At 44.4% G+C, this 24,762-nt stretch overlaps 1 protein-coding gene and 1 long non-coding RNA gene across 5 annotated transcripts in view; both read left to right on the top strand.

Annotated features, from left to right (window-relative positions):
- The first annotated feature begins 2,571 nt into the window (after positions 1 to 2,571).
- LOC147256334 (uncharacterized) lies at positions 2,572 to 8,534 on the top strand. Its single transcript, XR_015117913.1, has 3 exons — positions 2,572 to 2,716; positions 4,305 to 4,391; positions 8,401 to 8,534. It is a non-coding gene; the product is annotated as an uncharacterized LOC147256334 (long non-coding RNA).
- Positions 8,535 to 9,304: 770 nt separating this feature from the next.
- The window catches only part of celsr3 (cadherin, EGF LAG seven-pass G-type receptor 3), a 94,761-nt gene continuing 79,303 nt past the window's right edge, over positions 9,305 to 24,762 (top strand). For 2 of the 4 annotated variants that reach the window (XM_086214251.1, XM_086214252.1), the window contains exon 1: positions 10,552 to 14,847. In XM_086214251.1, the coding sequence (XP_086070377.1) occupies positions 10,677 to 14,847 (4,171 nt within the window). In that variant the 5' untranslated portion in view covers positions 10,552 to 10,676. Of the gene's footprint in view, positions 10,508 to 10,536; positions 14,848 to 24,762 lie in introns of those variants that run through there. The other 2 variants (XM_086214254.1, XM_086214253.1) reach the window with 2 other exon arrangements.

The following is a 24,762-nucleotide window of genomic DNA, read 5'->3' as shown; positions in this document are numbered from 1 at the left end:
CTGATATTTGCAGGTTTCAAGTGGTGAGACGCAGCATTCCCACAAACACGATAATGTTCTTCTGCCAGAAAATATCACAGCTGAGCAATGAAGTGAATAATTCCCCGAGAGCTTGTGGAAATTCACTTTGCAGTATCACTGGTATTGTGCAAAATGTTGTACTCCCCAAAGCTTGGCACTTAATAAAAATGCAGATGAAACTGAGGCCTATAATATGAATACATAATCTGTTTTATGCCGCCGGTCCATTCACTGTTAAAATATTTTTTCGTCAGGTTAGTATTGATTGGATCTGATATAATGATACGATCATTCTAAGAATAAATTATTTGTATGGCAACTCTCGTACAAAGATTGCAGCTCTAAGTGTTTTCCAAGAAAAAGAAAACATGTAAAACATGTCCAGAAAATTTCAAAGGACGTCAAAATCACGTTCAAAGAAAATATTGAGAAGATAATGAAACCAATATGCACGAGACAAAAAAGTCATGTCATCATAAAAACATTCAAAGTGTACAGTACGTAAAATAGCGAGCATTTAAAAGTGCTGTAGAGAGAGATTTGATTTGATTTGATTTGATTTAAAATGATCAAAACATCTGGATTCCAAGCTGGCCAAATCTATGTCATTTTCACTATTTAGGAGACTTTTTTTCCCCCATGTCTCCATAAATGCATCTATTAATGGATTGCGGAGCAGACGGCAGTTGAGTGGATCAGCGGCAGGATCCAGCTGTTCCTGACCCACATTACCTCAGCTAGATTGGGAATAAGATTTTCTCATTTGAATTAGGTCTACTCATCTCTGACTGCATGGAGCGGCGTATTACAGGCTGAAAGCTGAATCGGGAAATTAAGTGCAAGTCAGAGTTTTTTTGTGTGTGTTTTGTTTTGTTTTTTTACTTACAGTCAATGACATGCATTTGACCATAATCTAAATGATTCATTTTACAATTTTTTTTCTTTCCTGATTGTTATTTATGAAATGAATAAGCTGGGGGGTTTTCTGCTTAGGAAAGAGTGTTGCAGCAGAGCGCTGACCGTGGTCCTGGAAGAGTCAAACCACAGAACCTGTATCATGCTGTGATCCCCATGATGTACCCAGTATTGGCGTGTGTGTGTGTGTGTGTGTGTGTGTGTGTGTGGCCTGCTGCTCTTGTATAAAGAGAATATTAGAGTGAATAATATTACAGCTCACTGAAAATCAATGTAGACATCAGGTTTGATTCCACTTAACACTAACATGTAAAAATCAAATCCATACAGTTTGATGGCAGAAAAGCCAGACGGAGCATTTTATTCCCCTTACATGTTACAGAAAATACACCACAAATGAGCCCCCCTCATACACACATACACAAACAAATGAATGAATAAGTGAATAGATCTTGCTCTGTACTGACGCTCAGCAGCAACAGGGGAGAACAGATTCATAGCAATTCTCTGGAGGCAGTTGAAAAGCTTTCTGGGTCACATGTGTTTATCAGTCAAACACTGGATTGATGTATCAAGTTTTCAATGAGGCACTGCAGTACAAACCACACACACACAGGCACACACACAGGCACACACACAGGCACACACAAACACAAACACAAACACACACATATCTGACAAGACAACTATTTATACAGAAGGAGTACATGCACCTCGAAGCTGATATTCACTAATTCCTTCATGTCATCCTGGAACAATATGTGTTTAACGTCTCTGATGATGACACACAACAGCTTCCTGGATGTGTGTGTGTGTGTGTGTGTGTGTGTGTGTGTGTGTGTGTGTGTTTGTTGACTGACTCAGCCTTCATCTCGTGAAGTGGCCCTCAAAGCAGGTCGCCTTTACAAAGCTATATTTGGCTTGGTCTTTATTCCGTAAACTCTTAACCCCTACATGCTTATATTCTGCACTCTCAACGTATACTTGAATAATCCTAGCATTAATAGGAGTCTATAGCAAATTTTGTACATTTTTGATCATGAAATTTTCAATGTAAAAGAACATTTAGGGAGTTTTACTGCTGTCAAATTGTTCAAATTTGACCTAAACAGGCATGTTCGAGTGGTGTAAGGGTGAAGTAGCTGCTCCTGTAGCCTAACTACACATGAATGAGGTGGCTTTTGGGCTGCTGCTGATAAACCGATTGTTAGTCGGAAGATGATACTTTGTTCTTAAAACAAATGTTTGCATTTTATCTCTTATTATTTTATGTCTTTGACCCGGACTGAAATCAGGGACCGAAAATACTTTTTTGTTGTTTTCCTGCTCCTTTTCAAGCATTGAATGTGTAAAGAAAATTGTGTTTTGATCAAAATATCTTTTCTCTTTGTTTGTTTGCATTGCAACTCACATGATGAATTAAGATGAATGAATGAACGACAACTCAACAATTAGAAAACATGTTGCTGCTGTTTTTATGCGATAGACCGATGGATCAATCCTTTGGTGATCCTTCACATATCCTGTGTCGTAAATTGTAAGGATCCTTGTCTTGCTCCTGTTTTATTTTGGTAGTCAGTGCCCTGGCTTCCTGTGTTCCCTCCCGTGATTACCTCATGTATCTCACCTGTGTTATTTGCACCACCTGTGTCTGGTTTCCCCCATTGCATTTAACCTCTGCCTTTCCCTTGTCTGGTGTTGGATCATTGGCCCTGTTCCTGTTTCTACAGCCTGGTTCTGAGTGCCCACCTGGTCATGTTCCCTGCTCCTCTGTGTTTTTGTAAGTCCTAGTTTGCAGTTTAGTTTAGATCTTGTTTTTTTTTAGTACTTTGATTTTGTCCAGGACTTTGGGCTGTTGACTGTTTTGATTTGATCCTGTTGTTTTCTTCCTTTTGTACTTTGAACTACCTAGGTTGTTACTTTGCCTTTTTTTTTAATTAAAGTTGTTGTTTTTTGTTGTTGTTGTTGTTTGGATGCCATCTGCACTTAGGTCCTATTTTCCACCACCACCAACTCCTGACAGTAACTACTGAATGGATTTCTTTGTATTATTAGGGGAACATATCATTATATGATCCCTAACATGATTTAAAGTTTATGGTGTAATGTCTCACCATCTTTTAGGATGGACAGCCATGGAATTTGTCTAATTAAGGAAGTCCTTATAGAAGCATCTCAGTAAGATAGAGGGGGTGTTTATCTTACTGCTTCTCATCTATAACATACAATAAAAACTATAAAGATTTATTTGCTAGTTGTAAGTATAGTATATTACTGTTGTCTTGGGTTTTTGTAGCAATAGCAAACATGGTAAACAATTCTACCCCTTAACACAGGCACATCAGCATTGTAGTTGTTAGCATGCTAAACAGCACTTAGCTAAAAGCTCTGCTGAGGCTACAGCACCGCTAGCGTAGCTATTATTTGTCTCGGGCTCTTTAAGAAAGCCATTGTTGACTTTCTCATCAGAGACTGGGTGACATTTACAGGAGTGTTGCTTCTAATACTTGGCTGCACATGAAAAAGGTTGACATTTTTACATAAAACAAATATAGTCGGCAAACCAATCATGAGAGCCTGGGACTGTATTTTCCCACTTCAGCGTGTTTTTGGCAGCAGTTTCACTTGTTTAAAGCCATTTTTTTTTAATCCTTCAATGAAGTCCTACAGTGTTTAGAATGCCCCTTGCTCGTAGTATTTTATGTAAGTGTAATTTTACTGTCCCTGTCATTCAGTGTGTGAACGTTCCCGCAGAGACATCCAGTGTGAGCAGCAGAAGCCTGCCGCTAGCAGAAAAATTCACTCTGTCATCATTAAGTTTCATGTGTTACAGCAGCTCAACTTTCTACTCCTTTTGTCTCCCTCGCCCCCCCTCCCACTCATCTCTCACCCTGTCTTCAGAGTCTCCCCCCTCCTCCCATGCTCTCCACCCATCATCCTCTCTGTCTCTCTGATGTCGGAGCCCCATAGGGCGCTGTAGTAACTGTCTGTCAGTCAGTTTCGTTTAGTGTTTATAGTCCGTCGGGTCCCTCTGATCCATTATAAATGGCTCTAAGTGGCACAGCTCAACCTCTGCGCTGTCACTCAACACTCCGTCTATTAGCCGCCATTCGCATTCTAATTAATCTGACCGGTTTCTCAGAATAGAAAATAAGGTGAGCATCAAACTGTTACTTTCTGAATGTTAATCCAAGTTAGCATAACATTAATGAATCAAAAACACCTGTTTTCAAAGGGTTTCAAGGGAGCTTTGGGAATTCTTCAAGGTCCAAACATCTGGAATGAAATCTGATGTTCAGATGTCTAAGTGTCTATTGAATTCATGTATTTTAAGACAGGACTTTTCCATCTCCTGTGTGTTTTTCCAGATTATCCTTCAACCCTCTCTGTGAATTAACCAACAACAACCTACTCATAGAGGAAAAGAGGAGGACTGAAGCTAGGAAGAACATCATGTAAGACAAAAACCACTCACACCTCACAAACGTTCCAAATAGAAAGTACAGAAAGTACAACAATCCATATACACTATGTGGCAATATGTAACAATTTAAGGGAACATGATCACCAAAGACCTCCTGTAAGTGCTTCTCTCTTCTAAGGGACTATTTGTCACTTCCCAAAACCTCCATGGTGTAGCACAGCCACGTTTAGCCAATGCATAATGCCCTGTAACTGTTTTTTCCACATTTTAGATACCATATGGGAATACTTAAAGCTCTTTTTGTCACAGCCTTGTTCAGTTTTGGACACTTCAGTTTGTATTATTGACTGTTTAGTTTTGTATTTCTTGCCCATCCCGGAGCTTGAACCCGGGACCTTCTTGCTGTGAGGCGACAGTGCTAACCACCGCACCACTGTGCCGCCCTTGCTAATTTTGTTTAGTAACTCTTAACGTTTTCATATCTTGCCTCATTGCCGTTGTCTCCATTTGTGACAACTTGCCCACTTTTTTGTCTGACGTGAACCAGAGACCTATACAGATAACATATGTGCTCCACTCACCTCTGTCACAATTTGTCGACTCCTTTGTTAAAAAATAATGTAACCATCCTTTCTTTATCATTACAAAAATTCAAAATAGAGCAAACTGATGACTTTTGATGCCACACCCACACACACACACAAACACTCACACCTACTTATCCCCTGAACAAGGTCTTGATGCCGTTATCTATTACCTCAACAATGCTGAATTCCCTCTCAGATGACTCTCGAGTATTTGGATTCCCACAGCAGAGCAGTGGGGGAGAGCGTGTAAGCTCCATCTCATACGTGTCTTATTATTGCTCTGCCTATATTAGAGGAGAAATTCACATACAAACCACTTCAAAACACATTTTCCTCCATGATCACTACGTGGAAAAGAGGTAATAGAGTAGAGCTGTGAGATTTTTAAAAAAAAATCAATCAATCGCTATGCACGATCATTCTTTCACTGTGGAGCAGCATGAAAACAGTTTACATGGAAGACAACAGGGGTGCTTCTATCCATAAAATTTCTAAAACGGAAACTGCTACCTAGGTATAGATTTTTTAACACAATGCAAAGAGCCGGGGGGGGGGGGGGTCATTCTTCCTATTTGAGGCCTTTACATTCACAGAAGGAATCCCCACCAGAAAACCAGACCTACCACGACTCCCTGAGGGATCCGCCTTTTCATGTGTGAACTCACCTCTGGCACCGTCAAGCTGATAAGCACCTGGTTCCACTGCAATCGGCCGGAGAACCCAACCACTACATTTTCTATGGCAGTCCGGGTCTCTTCCCTTTTTTTTTTCTCCTTAAAGCTCAAAGTTCTTAATAGGATGAGGGTCTTCATCAAGTTTACACATTTTCACACACTCTCTGCGCGGAAATTAATCGTCCGTTTTCCAGAATAGGAATTCAAACGACATCATGCCAGGATCCCCCCACTTGGCTGGATTCACTACGGCCTGGATTTTACGCACCCAAATAGACCAGAGGCTTTTAATATCTCAAAGACTTTCAAGGGCAAACGCGGATTATGCTAGTTTTCATTTTCTGTAATGTGGGGTGGAAATATTCTTATACATGGCCATGTAATCCCTACCGCCTTCTGTATATGTGTTTATTTTGGGAGCTAGTCTCGCAGAGGTAGATTATTCTATGATTTGTTTCATTTCACTGTATCCTCCAAGTTTGCCAGTTAGATCCTCTCCTGCCTTACAAAAGTCTGCATTTCTCACTGCAGAAAGTAAAGTTTCTCTCGTGTCACTTCAGCTGAAGACAGTCGACTGTAACAGGGCTGTTAGAGGATGATAAGTACTGCAAAATTAGGTTCATTTAAGAAGACTGTTACAATTTCGGTGGTTTGAGCAACTGAGCAGCGAACACAGTGAAGATCCTGAACCTTTTCGCTCTCCTGGGGACTCTTTAGTTCTCTGACCTCTCTGTGTTAGATAAAGTTAAAGAAAGCTTCCCCCCGCACATCTTAGCCATCAATACCATGTGTGAATAATACTGTCACACTGTTTCACACGCTGCCTAGTCACAAGTTGACTAGACGTCCCCATGCTCCCCTGACATGCACCCATTCCAAATCCTATTAAGGCCGCCAGCCAGCGCCAAATAACCTACATTCCACAGTAATCACACTGTCTGACTGAAGCGCGCGCGATGCTGCTGGAGCCACGTTGGAAAAACGGCAACAAATCCCGGTAACGGAGTACGAGGCAGAGGGCGGGAGAACATTATCTTTTGTGTGTTAAATTCCCATTTGGAAAAAAAGGGAAGATATTCATTTTGGAGCTCGGCGGTGTTGACTGTGTTCCAAGCTTCTGCCAGCTCAGAGGAGGAAAAAAAGGGAGGCAGGGGTCCAAGACTGACTGGGACACACATTTCCACACACACAGACAGTGCACAGTGAGAATTGTTGAACAGCATTTTGTTTTTATTTTGACTAGACAGGGAGACATTTTGGGTGCACCTGATCGGCAAGGACAATATTGCTGATTTTTTTTTTCAATTACGGTTTATGTTGCAACATGGCAAATTAACACTGGCATATTATGTTAAGATTTGTAATAAATCTGATGGTTAGGGGTGTGCTGGATTAGGTGTGAGAACCATGGAGGAGATAAATTCAACAAGTTCAGAGTTGAAAAGCAGAGCTGTTTGATGTGGGGGTGGGGATTCGGGGGGGGGGTATTCTCCTTCTCAGGTGAAATCATGTGAGCTCTCAACGGGGACATCTGACAATAAAATTATTTGATACAGTACCTTTCCCAGAAATAAACTTCACAAAGTGCAGCACATGAATAAAACATAAAAGATCATAAAAAAACAATAAAATAAGAAGCAATAAAAACATACAAGCAATACAGCAATTGCAGTAAGAACAATAAAACCACATCACACTAGACTTAAAGGACTGTAAAAATGTAACAGGAAGAACACAGGCAGAACAGAACCTCAAAATAAACACAGAGGAACAGAGATTAAGAACCTACAGGTGACTTAAAAGCCAGTGTAGGCAGGTGGGTCTTCAGTTGCTTTAGAAAAGTTTCTATGAAGACTGCATGCTAAAGAAGAGAGAACAGAACCATAGAGGGTCCTGGTCAGAGGATTGAGGAGTGTAGAGATGGAGAAACCCATATATATTCAGTATCCTGGCTGTGCCTGGCTCTATACACGAATCCAGGACCTTAAACTGAGTCCCAAACCTGATCCAACACCTCCAGCTGGACCTTGTTGACAGCCCCACATCAGTATTCTGGACTGTGAATTGCTGATGCATGAACAAACGATACAAGTAAACAAAACTACTCCAGAAATAATCCTCAAATAGAATAAAAAAGTTAGCCAAGTTAGCTGAGAACATGTTTTCTAATATTTTGACAAGTAAAAACATGCATTTTTACACATAAAAACTGCAAATCTCGTCTAATCAGGAAGCCTTGCAAAAAATTAAAACAGAGCGAGAGAGAGAGGGGGGGAGAGGGAACAGGAGGGATGGCTCATACTTGGCTGCTCCTCAGCTTCTGCAGGCGTTGATGCTCGGCGTCCCCTGACTGACGCTCCTTGTGCATCTCCTCCCATCAGCCACAGGAGAAAATCATGTTAAATTCCACCCGTGTCATTAGAAAAATCTCCCCACACCGCCGGAATCATAAATTGGTATTGAATGGGAGACGGTGAGTGAATGCTGGAGGAAATTTGTAGCTTGTGCATTTGCATAATTTGATTTTTTTTTTCCAACAAGTATCAGGAAATGGATCTGTCCATTAGCCATGCGCAAATGAGTCTTAAATTGGGGTGATTGCCAGATTGTGCACATGTGCACTGACATGAATGACAGAATTCCAATAAGACATTTTAGGAGAACCTGTAAAATATGTAGTTTCCCTTGTAAGATTACCCGCAATCAAGTGTATACGGTTTCCATGGATGTAGCCTTTCTCGCACTCTCTCTCACTCTGTGTGTGTGTGTTTCTCATCAGTGATAATACGGAGGATGACGTCACTTTAGCTCCAGCAACCCTGACAAGTCAATGCTTACATCACCTGACTGGAATATCCTGCGTGTAGCTTGATGACATCACAGAATCGTCTTGCCCTTCAACAACAAATGCAGATATTTTTCAAGAAAGTATAATTTGCTTTATTAATTTGGCTAATGGCTCTGGGTTTGGTTTTTTTTTCCATAATCTAATTTATTTTCAGTACCCAAGGCTTCTTTGCGTGTTTGACCCTGGTAAAAGGGTCCCAAACCTGCAGGGCTGTTTGCTGAGGTGATATTCCCTCTTTAGATGATATGACTGCCCTTCTCTTGCTCCAGTTGTGGATATGGCTGCGGGTGTTGTGTACAGCCCTGCGAACCAGAGCCAACCATTATGAGAGAGAGAGAGAGAGAGAGAGAGAGAGAGAGAGAGAGAGATGCAAAGATGCAAGCCAGGGGGGAGGGGTGGAAAAAAGAAAAGAGGAGGAGAGTGTGATTGTGTGTGTGTATGTGTGTGTGTATGGATGGATAGCCTACCACTGGGCTAGAGGAGTGCGCGCACACACAAATTTAAAGGCTACATACAAACACACACACATACACACACTCAGCAGGGTAGTGTGTGAGCCAGCCAGTCAGCCAGCCAGTGTGTGTGTAAGCCATGTTGGATGTGAATGAATGTGAGGAGAGACGCTGCTGCCGCGCCGCCGCTCCTAACGCTCCGAGCTCCAGCTTCACGGACCACTGCGGGTAGATGCCAACTCTCCAGGCCGACGGAGAGACGGGGGAGCCAGGGGGAAGGTGTCGGGCGGTGCCGGCGGTCCTGGAAGTGGTTACCTAGCCGGAAAGAGGGAGGGACAGAAGTGACTGGGAGAAGGGAAGACGCACTCGGAAGAGAGGGAGAAAGAGGGAGAATAGGCAGAAGAAGAGGGAGAAAGGAGGGGAGAGGCAGAGAAAGGAAGAGACTAAATGGCTGCACCGCTACCGGGCTTCACCCCGCTCCTGCTCTCGCCTCTGGTACTCCACCTGCTTCTCCTCGGCCCTTTGTTCGCCCTCACCCCGCGGACGGTGAATACAGGTGGGGCTTCATACACATGGACCCCAGGCCTGTGCTACCGAGACGCCGGTAAAGTGAGCCAGCAGCAGCAGCATCAGTGCGAGGGCGCAGGGGAGTCGCCGGGGGACAGCTGGAATCTACACGCGAGCAGGTGGACTGTAGGACGGATAAAGACTGAGGGATGGTCCGGAGAGAGGCACGTAATAGAAGGGACGTTGGGGAAATATCAGAGGAGGACACGGAAACTGGAAGTAGTTTGTTGGAGAAGCGGAGACGACTCTCCTCTCCCCCCAGGTATTGGAAGCAGCTCCGATGGTGTCGGCACGGGAGAAGGAGCGGAGAGGATGAGGAGGAAGGGCGTTGTTTCACCTCCCACTTCACCCGCTTTCACCTCCTCGCCGGTTCAAAACGGCAAAAAACGGGCAGTACAAAGGACTAGAGCGTGTGCGCAACGATGGCCGGCATCCGTGCCACACCTCACCAAACGTGGCGCCGACGGAGCCTTTGTGCACGCCTCTGGCCTGTGCAGGGCACCCGGAAGTGGAGGTGGCGAGGTGTGGGAGAGGGCTTGTGAGGTGAGGTTCCTCTTTGCTACATGTTCCCGGTCAAACCCCGGCACAGACCCCTCACCTGGCCACTTGTCAGCTGTTTCCTCTTGTTGCATCCATCCTCTTTCTGGATACAATACCCCGCACAGTGAAGCTTCTAACTACACCTTCCAATTCACTCCCAGTTCAGACTGTATCCAGGCATCAACATTGGACTACAGTTTTCATTTTTTAACTGGAGATGGAATTCAGCTGCATCCCGGTTCCAGGACCAGCAGCAGCAGCGGGGCTTGGGGTGATGATGGGGGCTCCAGCAGCATGACCAGGAGGGCTGGTAATTGTTCTCATTTGGGCAGGCATATATTTATTGATCCCAGCAGCGACAGAGAGGAGGGTGAGGACAGCTGTGTGACTGAGTACATTAGGAGTAGGGAGAATGAGGGAGAGGAGGAGGGAGAGTACAGATGTAGCACACTAGCAGTGATTAACCCCGGTACCTGGGCGCATCTAACCCCACGTCATGATTCCACAGCATTGTATGCAAGAATTGTGGATGAGGGGAGGGAAAGAGGTGAAGGAAGAGAGTGTGGAAGAGGAGGAGGGGTGAACCAAGGCAACAAACACATTAATTTATCTAATTATCCGGATAATGATTTGGCTTTTCCGATTCTGATGCCTGCATGTCAGGCTGATAATGAGCTTTGGCTGGGGAAATCAGCACCGACAACCAGGGGGCAGAGCAGTGAAACCCGGGGAGAGAGCAGGGAGGCTCCCGGTGGTTGCTTTTGTTGTGTGGACGGAATAGAAACGGGGGATGGATATTTAGCCGATGTTATGACTCTCAAGGGAGGGATAATTCAGAGGAATCCCCTCATCCAATTTACAATGCCCGGCCAACATTTTTTATCAACCAAAATTCATAGAATCACAACAGATTATGCTGACTGGCTCAATGCACCCACTCAACCACAAAGAAGCGATTTAGCAGATATCGATTACTTATCAAACACATTTCTATCATCGGAAAAAGCAACTTCAGAGGCAGAGCTTGCCAGTGACTCAGGCGTTTTCATGCCTGACACATTCCCTGATGTTGTGTCAGCCGTGTCTCAATTTGCAACAGCTACCGAGCCACATCTTCTCATGCAGCCTGATTACATCACACAAGAGCCCTGCTCTTTTTCCTCTGAAATTAACCTGACCACATGGCAGGGAGGCTTCTCTCATCCTCCTTCATGCTCTGTGCAGGTTTCAGCACACCGGACAGCTCCCGCAGACTCTCCCACAGTGTTGTCATGGGCCACATTTAACATGAACAGTAATAATAATAATGAAGAGGAGGTGAATAAGAAGAAAAATGGATATAGTCATGAATCAGAAATAGGAAAATCACAGTGGCACGATGAGACACAGCAACTAGACCTGTGGGAGAGTGCAGTGCGAGAGCTTGTCCATGCAGGCTGCAAAGAGAGCGTTTGTGCATCCTCTGAGCTCGGGGACAGTACGCGTATGCAATTAAAATCCGGTAAGCAAGTGCCATTAGAGCTTGAAGGTGTTAGACAGGCAGATAGTGGGCAGATGGGGGGTGAGGGAGAGAGGGCAAGAGGGGGTGAGATAAAGGGAGAAGGCTTGGAGGGGTCTGCTTCTGCTGCTGTTGGGGGAGGAAAATTACAGGTGGGGGAGGGTGAGAGAGAGGCGCGGTTGATGGGAGGGAGAGGACCACAGGGAGATGAGGAGGAGGAGGAGTGGAAGAGTGAAATCGGAATAACAAAGCCAAGCCAAGCTGAGGAGAGAGAGGTAGAGGGAGGGAAGGGTCAGGATAGGGGCAGTCGCATCACCACCATCACACAGCAAGAGAGAGGGGAAAAAGAGGTAGATGAAAGCCATGAGGGAGGGAAGGGGGGTGAGAGAGAGGTAGAGGGGGAGGCTTTGGAGAGACACAGTTCAAGGGGAGAGAGGAGCCTGGAACGACTGATAATAGTGGCAGATGATAAAACCCCGCAGGGAGAAAGGGAGAGGAAGGGTTTGATACCATGGCCGCGCACTCGACGGGCAGCCAACAGGCATCCCCATTTCTCCCAGTACAACTTCCAAGTTCAAGTCGCTGAGAACCAGCCGCCTGGCACCTCCGTCATCGTCATGTCTGCCTCTGATCCTGATCCAGGAGATGCAGGAAGAGTGAGCTACTCCATGGCTCCGCTGATGAACAGCCGATCATCTGACTACTTCCACATCCACCCAGACACAGGTCTCATCACCTCCACGCAGATTCTAGACAGAGAACACATGGACCTGCATTACTTCCGGGTCACAGCGACGGATCATGGCTCCCCTCGCCTCTCTGGCACCACAATGGTGGCCATAACTGTTTCAGACCGGAATGATCATTCTCCTATATTTGAGCAGGCAGAATACAGAGAGACGATCAGGGAGAATGTAGAGGAAGGCTATCCCATCCTACAGCTGAGAGCAACAGATCTAGACTCTCCCTCAAATGCCAATATCCGCTACCGCTTTGTAGGTGACACAGCTGGAATGGCAAGAGCTGCCTTTGAAATTGACCCCCGATCTGGCCTCATTACAACCCGTGGAGCTGTCGACCGGGAAACAAACGAACATTACACGCTCCAGGTGGAGGCCAGTGACCAGGGGAAGGAACCAGGGCCACGCTCTGCCACTGTTAAAGTCTTCATCACTGTTCTGGATGAGAATGACAATGTGCCACAGTTCAGTGAGAAGCGTTATGTGGTAGCGGTGAAGGAGGATGTGCGGCCTCACTCTGAGATCCTGCGTGTAAGTGCCACAGACCAGGACAAGGACAGTAACGCCGCTGTTCATTATAATATCATCAGTGGGAACAGCCGTGGACAGTTTTCCATTGACAGTGTCACCGGAGAGATCCAGGTGGTGGCACCTTTGGATTATGAGGCGGAACGGGAGTATACACTCCGTGTTCGCGCACAGGATAATGGTCGACCACCTCTTTCCAACAATACCGGTATTGTGAGTGTGCAAGTGACAGATGTCAATGACAATCCACCTATCTTTGTCTCCACACCATTCCAAGCATCTGTGCTTGAAAGCGCACCAGTTGGAAGTTCCATCCTCCATATCCAAGCCATTGATACAGATTCTGGTGACAACGCCCGGCTGGAGTACAGATTAACTGGCACCAGCTCTGACACGCCTTTCCTCATAAACTCTGCAACAGGCTGGGTCACTGTCAGCTCCATTCTTGATCGAGAATCTGTAGAGCACTATTTCTTTGGCGTGGAGGCCAGGGATTATGGTATGCCACCTCTGTCTGCTACAGCGAGTGTTACAATAACAGTGATGGATGTTAATGACAACCGGCCTGAGTTTCTTCAAAAGGAGTACTACGCCCGCCTGAATGAGGATGCAGTAGTAGGTACCAGTGTGGTAACCGTCACAGCTGTGGACCGTGATGTCAACAGTGCTGTGACCTATCAAATAACAGGGGGGAACACCAGGAACCGCTTTGCCATCAGTACAGCAGGAGGGGCTGGTCTTCTCTCCTTAGCTCTCCCTCTGGACTATAAACAGGAGCGGCGTTATGTTCTGACAGTCACAGCCTCAGACCGCACGCTCCATGACACCTGTCAGGTACACATCAACATCACCGATGCCAATACACACCGACCGGTATTCCAGAGCGCACACTACTCCGTTAGTGTGAATGAGGACCGGCCACCTGGAAGCACAGTCGTTGTCATCAGTGCAACAGATGACGATGTTGGAGAAAATGCCAGAATCACATACTTCCTCGAGGACAATATCCCTCAATTCCGCATTGATCCTGCAACAGGTGCCATAACGCTTCAGGCAGAGCTTGATTATGAGGACCAGATGACTTACACCTTAGCTATAACTGCCAAAGACAATGGCATACCGCAGAAATCAGACACTACATACGTTGAGGTGAATGTCAATGATGTGAACGACAATGCGCCTCAGTTCCTCAGCCCACGATATCAGGGAACTGTGAGTGAAGATGCCCCTCCTTTCACAAGTGTCCTCCAAATTTCTGCCACAGACCGTGATGCGCACGCCAATGGTCGTGTTCAGTACACTTTCCAAAATGGCGAAGATGGAGATGGAGACTTTACCATCGAGCCAACATCTGGTATTGTCCGAACAGTTCGCCGTTTGGACCGTGAGAGCGTGCCGTTCTATGAACTCACTGCCTATGCTGTAGACCGGGGCGTGCCCCCTCAGCGAACCCCCGTCCATATCCAGGTGACAGTGCTTGACGTGAACGACAATGCCCCTGTCTTCCCTGCTGATGACTTTGAGGTTCTAGTGAAGGAAAACAGTGTAGTGGGCTCTGTTGTAGCCCAGATCACAGCCACAGACCCGGATGAGGGTGCCAATGCTCAGATCATGTACCAAATTGTGGAGGGAAACATCCCTGAAATATTCCAGATGGACATCTTTTCAGGGGAGCTTACATCCCTCATTGATCTAGACTATGAGGCACGCAATGAATATGTTATTGTAGTCCAGGCCACCTCAGCACCTCTGGTCAGCCGGGCTACTGTGCGGATCCGATTGGTGGACCAGAATGACAACCAGCCCACCTTGCAGGACTTTCAAATTATTTTCAACAACTTTGTGTCCAATCGGTCAAACAGTTTCCCTAGCGGGGTGATTGGAAGAGTTCCTGCCCACGATCCTGATGTGTCAGACCGACTTTACTACACCATCGACAGAGGCAACGAGCTTCACCTGCTGCTTCTGAATCACACCAGCGGGGAGATCCGACTGAGCCGCAAACTGGATAATAACAGGCCACTGGTGGCTCCCATGGTGATTTCCGTCACAGGTAAGAGAGCATGGAGAGGAAAATGGGAGGAAAGAATATAAGGGAAGGGGGCTGTGTAGTCAGTGTAGATTCCCCCTGTAGCTGTGTAACTGTAACAAATATAGTGAAGATAAGGACTGAGACTCCACAGGTTTGTGTGTGAGTTAGGAGGGGCGGCGATAAGCCAGCTGGCTGTGTTTGCTTTCGTCTTTTTCTTCTCCTTCTCTCTTGATTTGATTTTTTTTTTTGCTTTTATTGATGAAAACAAAACTGAGATTGAGGGAGAGCAAGAGAGCATTTACAATGTACCCATGTGTCTCACATCTGCCTCGTGTGTCTCTTTAGAGAGGGCTCATGGGAGGAATTGTGTCTGCGAGAGACGTGACAGAGCTGTTACCCAAAATGATCTGAAAGCATTGTGAGGTAAACACCTAGGAATGTTATTTGGCTTAGCTAAGGTTAGAAGTGTAGGGAAAAATTCGTCTGATATGTCAGTTGTGTGAGAAAACAGTGGATGTGAAAGGGGATAGAACACTGTAAGGGTGGTATGCAACAAGAAAGCTGGAAGAAAAAGAACGTGTAGTCATGAGCAGTGGTCGATATCCACCCACGTTTTGATTGACAGGTGAAATGGGTTGAGTGCAGTCCAAGTTGCCATAGTGATGAACACCTTGCATTGCAGATTTATTTTTTTTGGAATTGAAAAAAATCCTGCAATTTAGGAATCATCCACTTATTTTTCGAAAAGAACTTGCTTTGATCCAGAGTTAAGGATCTTTCAAAATCCCATGCTTGGTCAATTGGCTGGTTTTTCACATGAGGTCAGGGAGCACTGAGAGCCTACACCACATACACAGTATTTCTCATATGTAAGGTAATGATGTTTGCTGAAGCTCAGGGGATGTTCCTGACTTCCTGCATTGCTCAGCTGATGTGATGTGTCTTGGCTGTTGTGAAGCGATAACAAAGTCTTGCTTATTTTATATTTCATCATTGTTGTGTTTGCACTAAAGAGATGCAGTATGTTATAGAATAAATTTACGGAATGTTCATCGGTAAAATTTGGATATTTGAGCAGGCTAGCTTTTTGCTGTTGCGTTGCATTGTGGGATAAGTATACTAGCGTAGTATCTAGTGCATGCACATTTACGGATCATCATACAAGTAGCTGCATACTACGATCTTGGATGTATTAAACAGTCTCACATAATATTTAAGTGCATGAGAACATTTTGAAATGGAATTGGGGATGCAGTCTTTCAGCTAAGGGAGCGCAGCCATGTTTCATTTCCTCACAGACTTCAGTGTTATAACCTTCTCATTTACCAATAGAGGAAGCATTTCTGCGCTGTCAAGCTTGTTGACTCTCCACTATGATCATCATTTTGTTTGTTCTTTGCCCCCCCTTTTTTCTATTTGAGCTTTAATACGGTGCATCTCACATAATATAATCATCAATGATTTTAAAAGTCAGGATGTATATGCTTTCATCTTAGGCCTATTGTTCTATACTGTAATATATTTTTGTTTTGAATTTCTTTTCATGATGCATTTGTCTGCAAATGCTTCCTCAAAGCTTACAGAAGTCTTTGCTGTCTCTGATCAAAGCCTCAGAAACCAAATATAGAAAGAAAAAAAATACAAGAGCTGCATTGTAGCTTTGAAAGCCCGCTCTGTGCTGTGTTTGTATTCAGTCAGACAGCCTTAATGTCGTAGCGCTGGCTTGGGAGAAGTGAGAGGGTGTGTGTGTGTAACCTGCTAACCTATTTACTCTGTTTTCATAGCAGCCTCACTGGTGACAACCTGGGCTAATACATATTCATGTTAGTGTAATTTTGGATGCACAAGTGAGGAAGAGAGCGAGGAAAAGACTGAATGAACAAGGGACCCATCCAGAGAGTGAGGCAGTGAGTGAATAAGTCAGTTAATGAGTGAGTGAATAAGTGACAGAGAGAAGGCCACAGAGGATGAGAGTGAACGAGCGATAAGTTAGAAAAAGTGGGTGGAGTTAGTCAAGTCCCTGAAAGAGTGAATAAGTGAGTTTCAATGTGTTATTCAACAAATGCATGTGTGTGAGTCAATTAACAAATGGCGTTGCCTTTAAGAGAGGGAACAAGTGAATTCAATTTGAGAATGAAATAAATGATGGATTGAACATGAACGAGACTGATTGGTCTTGTGGACTGGACGTGTTCATACGAGCATAAAAACACACACGCCTCATCACGATGAATATCACTCCGCTCTTAGAGTTCATCGTGCAGTAGTTCTTCCATTTTTGTGTTGCTTGGTAACGTTTTTATTTCATTTATGCTGCTATTCGTTTCCTCAATTGTCTGTGTATGTTTATGTGCACCTCCAGAATCTGCAAATATTGTCGCTCGGAAAAGAGGACAGGAATGCTGATGCTGTTGTTGTTTCGCGACTTCATGTACATTAAACATCTTTCAGGCAAGAGCGTTGATATTTAAACCTTTAATCTGTGGTAAATATATCAAATTGAATCTTAAAATTTGACGTTGAACTGTTTTGGCCGTGGAGTGTAAGTGCTGACCAGGTGACTGCTGGTGAACACAGAGGCAGTTGGCCAGGGATGTTCGAGATGGCAGCAAACCTCAACTTGACTCGTCTCTGGCGGCTGCCTGGTTACAGCCAGCCTGCCAGCAGTATGGCGCGCTAGCTGTCCATATTAGCATGGTGAGCTAGCACAGCAAAGTCCGTGTTGAGTCTGGAACTTCTGAGTCGGGTACAGCTCTGGAGACACCTGTCTGGAAGAAACAAAATAGAACAGAGAAGACAGACCCTACTGAGTACGTTTAACACACATTCACACACCTAAAACCCTGGAACCACTCGTGTTTCTTTCAGCTACCCGAGTTGTTATCTCACCATTATATTGTGCTGCTAGCACAGATATGCCTCGCACCAAGCTTTAAATAAAAGTTTTGGGACTGATTGGCAACATGTATATATGGAATATTAGTTTTTAATCAGTTTTTAGATTACATACATGGTATTTATTCAGTTTGAGAAACGACTTGATCTCTAGAAAGTTCTGGTTAGCTGAGAAGCCAACTGGGCCGAATACATTGAGGTCTGCCTGCATGATTGTTCTCCAGGAATTTGTCACACCACATGTTAGCTATTGCTTAACAGCGATACACATCCTTGAGTGTATATGCTTGAATGAGTGAGTGAGCATTTAAACAGTGTGTGTGTGTGCGCGTGTGTGTGTGTGCATACGTGTGTGTGTAAGTCATGCCTCCGTCTCGCTTTTCCACCTTTCAGCCCAGTTGAACCCGACATGTGGATTCATTTCTAATTTTCACGCTGTTTCCCTCTCACTCCTGAAGTATTTGACTCTGCTCTCTCACTCCCCTTGTTCCCTCTCCCGCTCTCCCACCCTCCCTCCCTCCCTCCATTGCTCCAGGATTTGACAGTTATGAGATTATAATGAAACAACAGTCAGCCAGAGTCAAGCTCGGAGCAAAGCTGTCACTTTCATTGTGTGCTGTGTGTTATCTGTGACTACCCGTCCCTCCTCTGCTTACTTCTACTCATCCTCTTCTCATCTCGTGTTTATTACTCACTCCTTTTTCTTGGTCATCCTCTTTTTCATTTGGTGTCCTTCCTCAGTCCATCTACTCTCTTCTCTTTCTTCCTTAAGGTAAATTACTTTTCTAATCACCCTTCGTCCTCTGTTTCCCATCCTCTCCTCCCACTTCATCCATTTATCCCCATTCAGCATTCCATCCTTTGCTCCCCTGACTCCTCTCTTCACCCCCAACACTTCCCTCTATCCTAATCCTCAGAACTCTCACGGGCTCTTCATCTTTGCTCCTTCTTCCTCTTCTCTGGTTCCACCACTTTGTATTGTGTTTGTTAGTGTGTGTGGTGTTTTTGTGTGTGTGTGTGTGTGCGTGCGCGCGTGTGTGCACACGTCTGCTCAAGTGTTAATTGTGTTGTGTATATGTGTGTCTGCAAGCACATGCATGGCTGATTTGTATGTTTGTATAATGGAGGTGTGATATAATTGTGTGCGTGTTGAAGGATGTCTTCTTTTAAGAGAGGGATTTATCTGTGTGTTGTATGCTTATGCATGAGTTGTGTTTGCGTCGGTGTTGTGTGTTAGTAAGTGTGTGCAATCTCAGGTGGCTCAAAACATTGCACTCCATTTTTTTTCCTTTCTTTTTAATATCTATGTATGCCAGAGAGCGCTGGGAATTCTCTCTCTCTTTCTCGTGTGTCTTGCTCACTTACTGCTTTCACAGATTCTCCCTCCATTTTTCCTTTTGTCTTGTCGTCTTCTCCTCTCCTCTTCCCTGCATCTATTCTTTCTCTTTCTCTACTTACTCTCATGATAATTCCATTTTCTGTGGTAAACAGAGTGTAAATGCTGTATCGCTGCTTGTTTCGCCAGTACTTTAAATGCGTATACGCGCACACACACACACACACGCACACACATGCACACACTGGCTCCAGGGTCAGCTGGTGGAGGGAAATAACGAGGGGGAACACATTTTTAGCTTGGCACCCCAAAAGGCATCGCAGCTCAAGGTGCCCTTTAGTGAAGCAACCCCCAACTGCTCCAGTGGCCGAGAGCGTGGTGGTGTTACTGGCCAAGTCTTCATTGTGATTTTGTGTGTGTGTGTGTGTTTTCATGTAAGCCGAGGGCTTTGCTGGAAAAGATAAATACACATTTGGCTAACTGGACTTTTCTGGGTGAATGAAGGTCGTTGCAAAAAAGAGTGTGGACGGAAGGATGGATAGATGATGGGCGGCTGACTTTCAATCTCATGTCTGGTTTCCACGTTCCCCCCTGATGGGTTCTCTCTAGGAGACATGCAAGTCAGTTTAATTGGAGACTCTACTTTGAATGAGGTGTGGACAGACGAGCGGCACAGAAAATGAAGGAATGAATGAATGAATGCAAGTCAGAGTGGTAAAACAACTACCTGCTCTAAGTGTAACATGGACCTCCCTTGTAGTCATATCTTTTGATAAGATATTTAAGCAATATATTACAACTTGATGGAATGGAGATTAAATCCCAGCTTGCGCTGGGCTAGCACCAGTTAGCAGTGACTTTAGCAACAAGTGCAAGTCTCAGAGGACAAGTAAAAACACTCTTGAAACTCTGCACATCCCTGAAAGTGAGACATAGCAGCTGGATGACATCAGATGGAAATATTTTCTCCATAAAGTACGATCCAGTTCGACTAAACAGTAAAGCTGTGGTTTTGTTCAGTAATTATTCAGGTCTTCCACTCCGAAAAATACCGGTAGCATTCTTACATGAATGGTAGCACTTTACCGATACATGCAGAGTGATATTTCAAGATAAACACGGAAGCAGGTGATGATATCTTTGTGATATAATGAGCATATATCATAGCTGTCAGCGTATAAGACTGTGATGTTTTTGATGAGCTATAGGCTACAAACTAACCTTTATTGCTCTTGCACTCGGTGATCCACCAAAGCCCATCTGACAGATCTATAAAGAAAGAATAAAAACGATTATCGCAGAAAAATGGGTTATAGACGTTTGCTGCAAATGAATGCTCACATTCATAATTATAGCTTGATTCCCGGCGCTTAAGGATCATGATGAGGTGACATAAAGGTAAAGCTGCATGGATATCTTTTTTTTTGTTGTTAACTTGTAATGAGTTTTAGTATAATCAGTTGTAGACGAGTCCCAACATAATAAACTGATTATTGTTAGAACAAAAATGCAGACAAATGAAGAACCAAAGAAGCTAAAGATCCAAAAGAATATTGTGAACAGCAAAGGCATACACCTCCTACACATTCACACACACTGCTTCATTACATATTGTTAATTACATTAAATATCTCGCAGGTCAACACACCATGAATACACTTTCATTACACAGAGGTCAATGCAGCGATGTTAAAAGTGTTTTATGGGTGAGCACACTTGATCCACGTGGGGCCGCTGAGAGAGGTCAGCAGCCTGGAGCGAATTAATGATGAATTTGAAATCATACATTTTTATACAAAATGAGGCATAACCGCAGTGCAGTGTCTTACTGCTACACCAGAGGAGGACCCCTTAATTAAAAGTTTGTGTGTGTGTGTGTGTGTGTATGTGTGTGTGCGCGCGCGCGCTTGCCAACTTAACGTCTAGACTTTTCTTAATTCAGCTATTTGCAGGCTTTATTTGTGTGTTGTCTTGGTTCTGATTTGAAGAATGTTTATATTCAGATGGATTCTCATTTTTCCCAACAAAGGCCCAGTTCCTGTAGTTTAGATCAACTACAAGCTTCTTGGGACTAAAGTGTCTGCTGAATGTCCCGCGATGATATGTGGAGACGCTCATCCGTGCTCATTAAAACGGAGTGCAAGATCTTCCCGAAGATTACCAAAGAAAATAAAAGCTTGGACTCCACATCTGTGTGTATGCAGCTTGTAAAAACCACTTTTTTTTAAAAAATAAATCAAAGATTGAATATGTAAATGAAGGTGGTTTGGGAAGTAGAGTGGCCGTCTAGTCACAGAAGGATCGCTGGCTCCATCCCCGCCTCCATCAGGCTGCATCGAAGTGTCTTTGTGTGTGATACCAAACCCCCAGCAGCACCTGAGGTTGTTACTGCTTCCACCGTGAACGTTTGTGTGAATGATGCAACACTGTAACGCGCTCTTGGGGGAAAAGGCACGATGCAAGTACAATTTACTAAATTAGTTTGCTTTACAGGTAGAGGGATCATTTTGACCGTTGGGGAGTTCCAGCAGCTGTCTCCCCTGACCTCTTTTCCTCTCACTCTGTAAAATACCGCAACTCCAGCTACTCCTTTAATAATCACAAGTTGTTCCTTGAGGAGGAGAGGACGGAAAAAAAACCCCAGCATGATGCAAAGCAACCCAACAAAGCTCAAACTCACATCATCATCCTGAGCTCAGAGCCAGAAAACAGCGCACTTCGCAACCAGGATGCTTTGAATGTGGCGTTCATAGACTGGCAGACTACAGTGTTGCAGCTCTGTAAACTTATTCCCAGCTAATTAGAATCCATTATGTTGATGGTGCCTTCACAAACCGAGTGCAGAGTTTGTGGGATGGGCACAGAAGGTAGGTCATGTGACTGGATGCAACCATGACAGTGACAGGCAAAAATCTTTGACCTCGTCAGCATTTGTCCTGTGTTTCCTACCGATGTCTCCTTTGTAGATATTGTGAAAAAATGAGTGAAGTAACACACCAATAAAAGTGCTACTGCTACACAAGTGAAAGATAGCAGGAGAATCTTACTGCCAGTTTCTACTGGAGGAGTAAATCAGTACCTTTCATTTCCAGATCCCCCCCCAGATGTGTGTGGTGTTTTTGTTTTATTTTATTTTATTCAGGGGAAACTCACTGAGAGTGATACGCTCCCTTCCAGGAGTGTCCTGATCTCATTTACTCACAACACCCCTGGAAGCTGCCCAGTACAACCACAATCTGACTGCTAAGCAGCCCCACTGGAGCAGTCAGGGTTAAAGGCCTTGCTCGTGGGCACTTAAGTAGTGGTAACGGGTTGGGGCCAGTGCTGCTTCTTCACTTTGATGAGCAAATCTTTATTTATGTATTAATTTAATAATTGATAATTGAGCCTAAATTAAAGATGTCCTCTATAAGAGGGGGTGGAGGTGGGTCTAAAATAGAGTGGACCTGTCCAGTCCTGGCATTGTTATTTATTGCTTTCTTTGTGTGTCCCTGTTATTTTTTATTTCTTATTGTTTTGATGCGCTTAATCCAAAACGACACCTTTTCTGGTTTGGTTGTGAATCTGCGTTTGCTCTGGCAGTGTGAATTTCATGCACTTTTGTGCTATCAAAAGAAAAAAGCCAGGGGGGGGCGAAATCCACAAAATTCATAAAATCATTTCAAAAAAAATCTAACGTCTAATAATTGCAATTCAGATGCCGCTCCATGTGGTGATCTGCATGCACAAGTAGGCATCACTTAGCGGAACCATTACCGCTGCACTATTACACCGCCTCGCTGGAGCAATTGTTTGGAAAATGTAAATTTGGGATGTTTTCAGCCGACAGAAAAGACCCTGGCAGTGACAGCGGGGATGGAAGCTGCAGGCACGCCCAGACTCAGGTGCTGCTGCTGGTGGTGCGATGGATCTGAACTATCAAATTATTAAACATGCACATTAAAAAAAAAAAAAAATCAACTCATTGCAAGAACAAGTGAGATTCTACTTAATTCCTCCACACACAGATGCAGGATGGGGGATGATCACTGCTAAGAGCTGCTAACCGATGTCACGTCTGCATGTCAGAGAGGTTGGAGTGTGGATTTGTGTTTTATAGTGGATTTATTTAGGAGTACAATAGACACGGGCGTGTGTCTGTGTGTGTGTACATGTGATATGGGCTAATGGTCTGAGACTTAACATGTGAGGAGGCTTTTTGTGTTCCCTGTCTGTGCAAGTATCTGGTTTAATGTAAAGGATTAGAGCTGTTGTTGTAAAAGGCCGGTTTAAACCATAATGTTGCCAAGGTGGTTGAGTGTGTTAAGTGTGTGTGTGTGTGTGTGTGTGTGTGTGTGTGTGTGTGTGTGTGTGTATGTTGCCTTTTTTTAAACTCTGTTCTACTTTGCAGTATAATGAGTGACCTCAGGGGTGGAGAGGCTTTAAAAGACAAACAGAGCAGAAATCAGCTGTCAAGCTGGCGTGTGCACGCGCACGTGTGTGTGTGTGTGTGTGTGTTGACAACATTTGTGTTACTCTATAAGCTTGAATGTACAGCTTGGCTCTCCCTGTTGCAGCTATCAATCTCGTATTATTTCATTGCTAGTAAGTGTTCGCATTTTCACTCTCTCTCAGGGAGCTGCAGTCATTATTTTTAGGATGAATATCTGACGGATCCTCGTGTGTTCTCGTAAGAGTTTGTGTGTGTCTGTGCATTTTTAAAAAGGACTAGCGAAGCCGTCTTTGTGTGTTTTCCTGAGGGTAACTCTCACAGCCGAAAACATCAAAATTAAATTCCTCACACACTTTTTTTTTGGTATAGCAGTATTTTGTAGTCGACCTGCTCATGTATTTAGGGTTTTTTTTTTTGTCAGAGAGGAGAGATAGAAGGAGGCCAAACAAAACGATGTGACAACAAAGTGTGAAATGGGATTTAAACCCATGTGATTATGGCTACATGGGCTGTGGACTAATGGGCTGAAGGCACCATGACAGAGTTTAGTGTGTTTCAGAGAAGCACCACATGGCTTTTGTTGAGAGAAAATCCAATTTTACTGGGTTTTTTTTCCCAGAGTTTTGCATGCTAGTTGTAGGAGAGCTTCCCTTTTAGGCTTTTTTTGGGGGGGGGTTAATCCAAACCTCTTACATCAGCAACAGAGCAGTCAGACTCTTAACCACAGTGTCAATGTCGTGTGTGAATAACTGAGCCATGTAAGGATTTGACCCATTAATCCCCAAAAGACTGATTTATGTCCCATGAAGCCAATTCAAATGAATGTAAAATATGAACTTTGATTAATTCATGCAGGCAAAACTCCTCAAGGTTTTTTCCTCCCACTGTGACAGTGGGCAGATATAATATCCGCTTGGATGTTGTCGCTAAAGCTCTGATTAAAGAAAAGAACCTTGCTTTTATTGCATGTGGCTTCAAGTCTGATGAATAAATGAAGTGAGCCTCAGTGAATCTGTCAGGTTGACATGACAGACTTGAGATTTTCCCCCATACACAACAGGCTTTATGGAATACCGAGGTTGTGCAGTTGAGGAATGGAGTTCCTTATTAAAATGGTGAATGAAGAGCGCCCAAATGTTTAGAAGTGTAGTGGGCAGGTAAAGGGAAATGTCAGTGGCTAAAAGACGTGTCTGTGGTGGTACTCATACCACAGCAGCACCTTCCTCTGCTTCCTGCTGCTCCATCACACTGATTCTCCAGCCGGAGGATGAGC

This window comes from Aulostomus chinensis, chromosome 9, assembly GCF_037954235.1.
Source record: "Aulostomus chinensis isolate RoL2024-O1b breed Wild chromosome 9, RoL_Achi_v1.0, whole genome shotgun sequence".
NCBI classification, from domain to species: Eukaryota; Metazoa; Chordata; class Actinopteri; order Syngnathiformes; family Aulostomidae; genus Aulostomus; species Aulostomus chinensis.
This window is presented reverse-complemented; position numbering and strand designations above follow the sequence as displayed.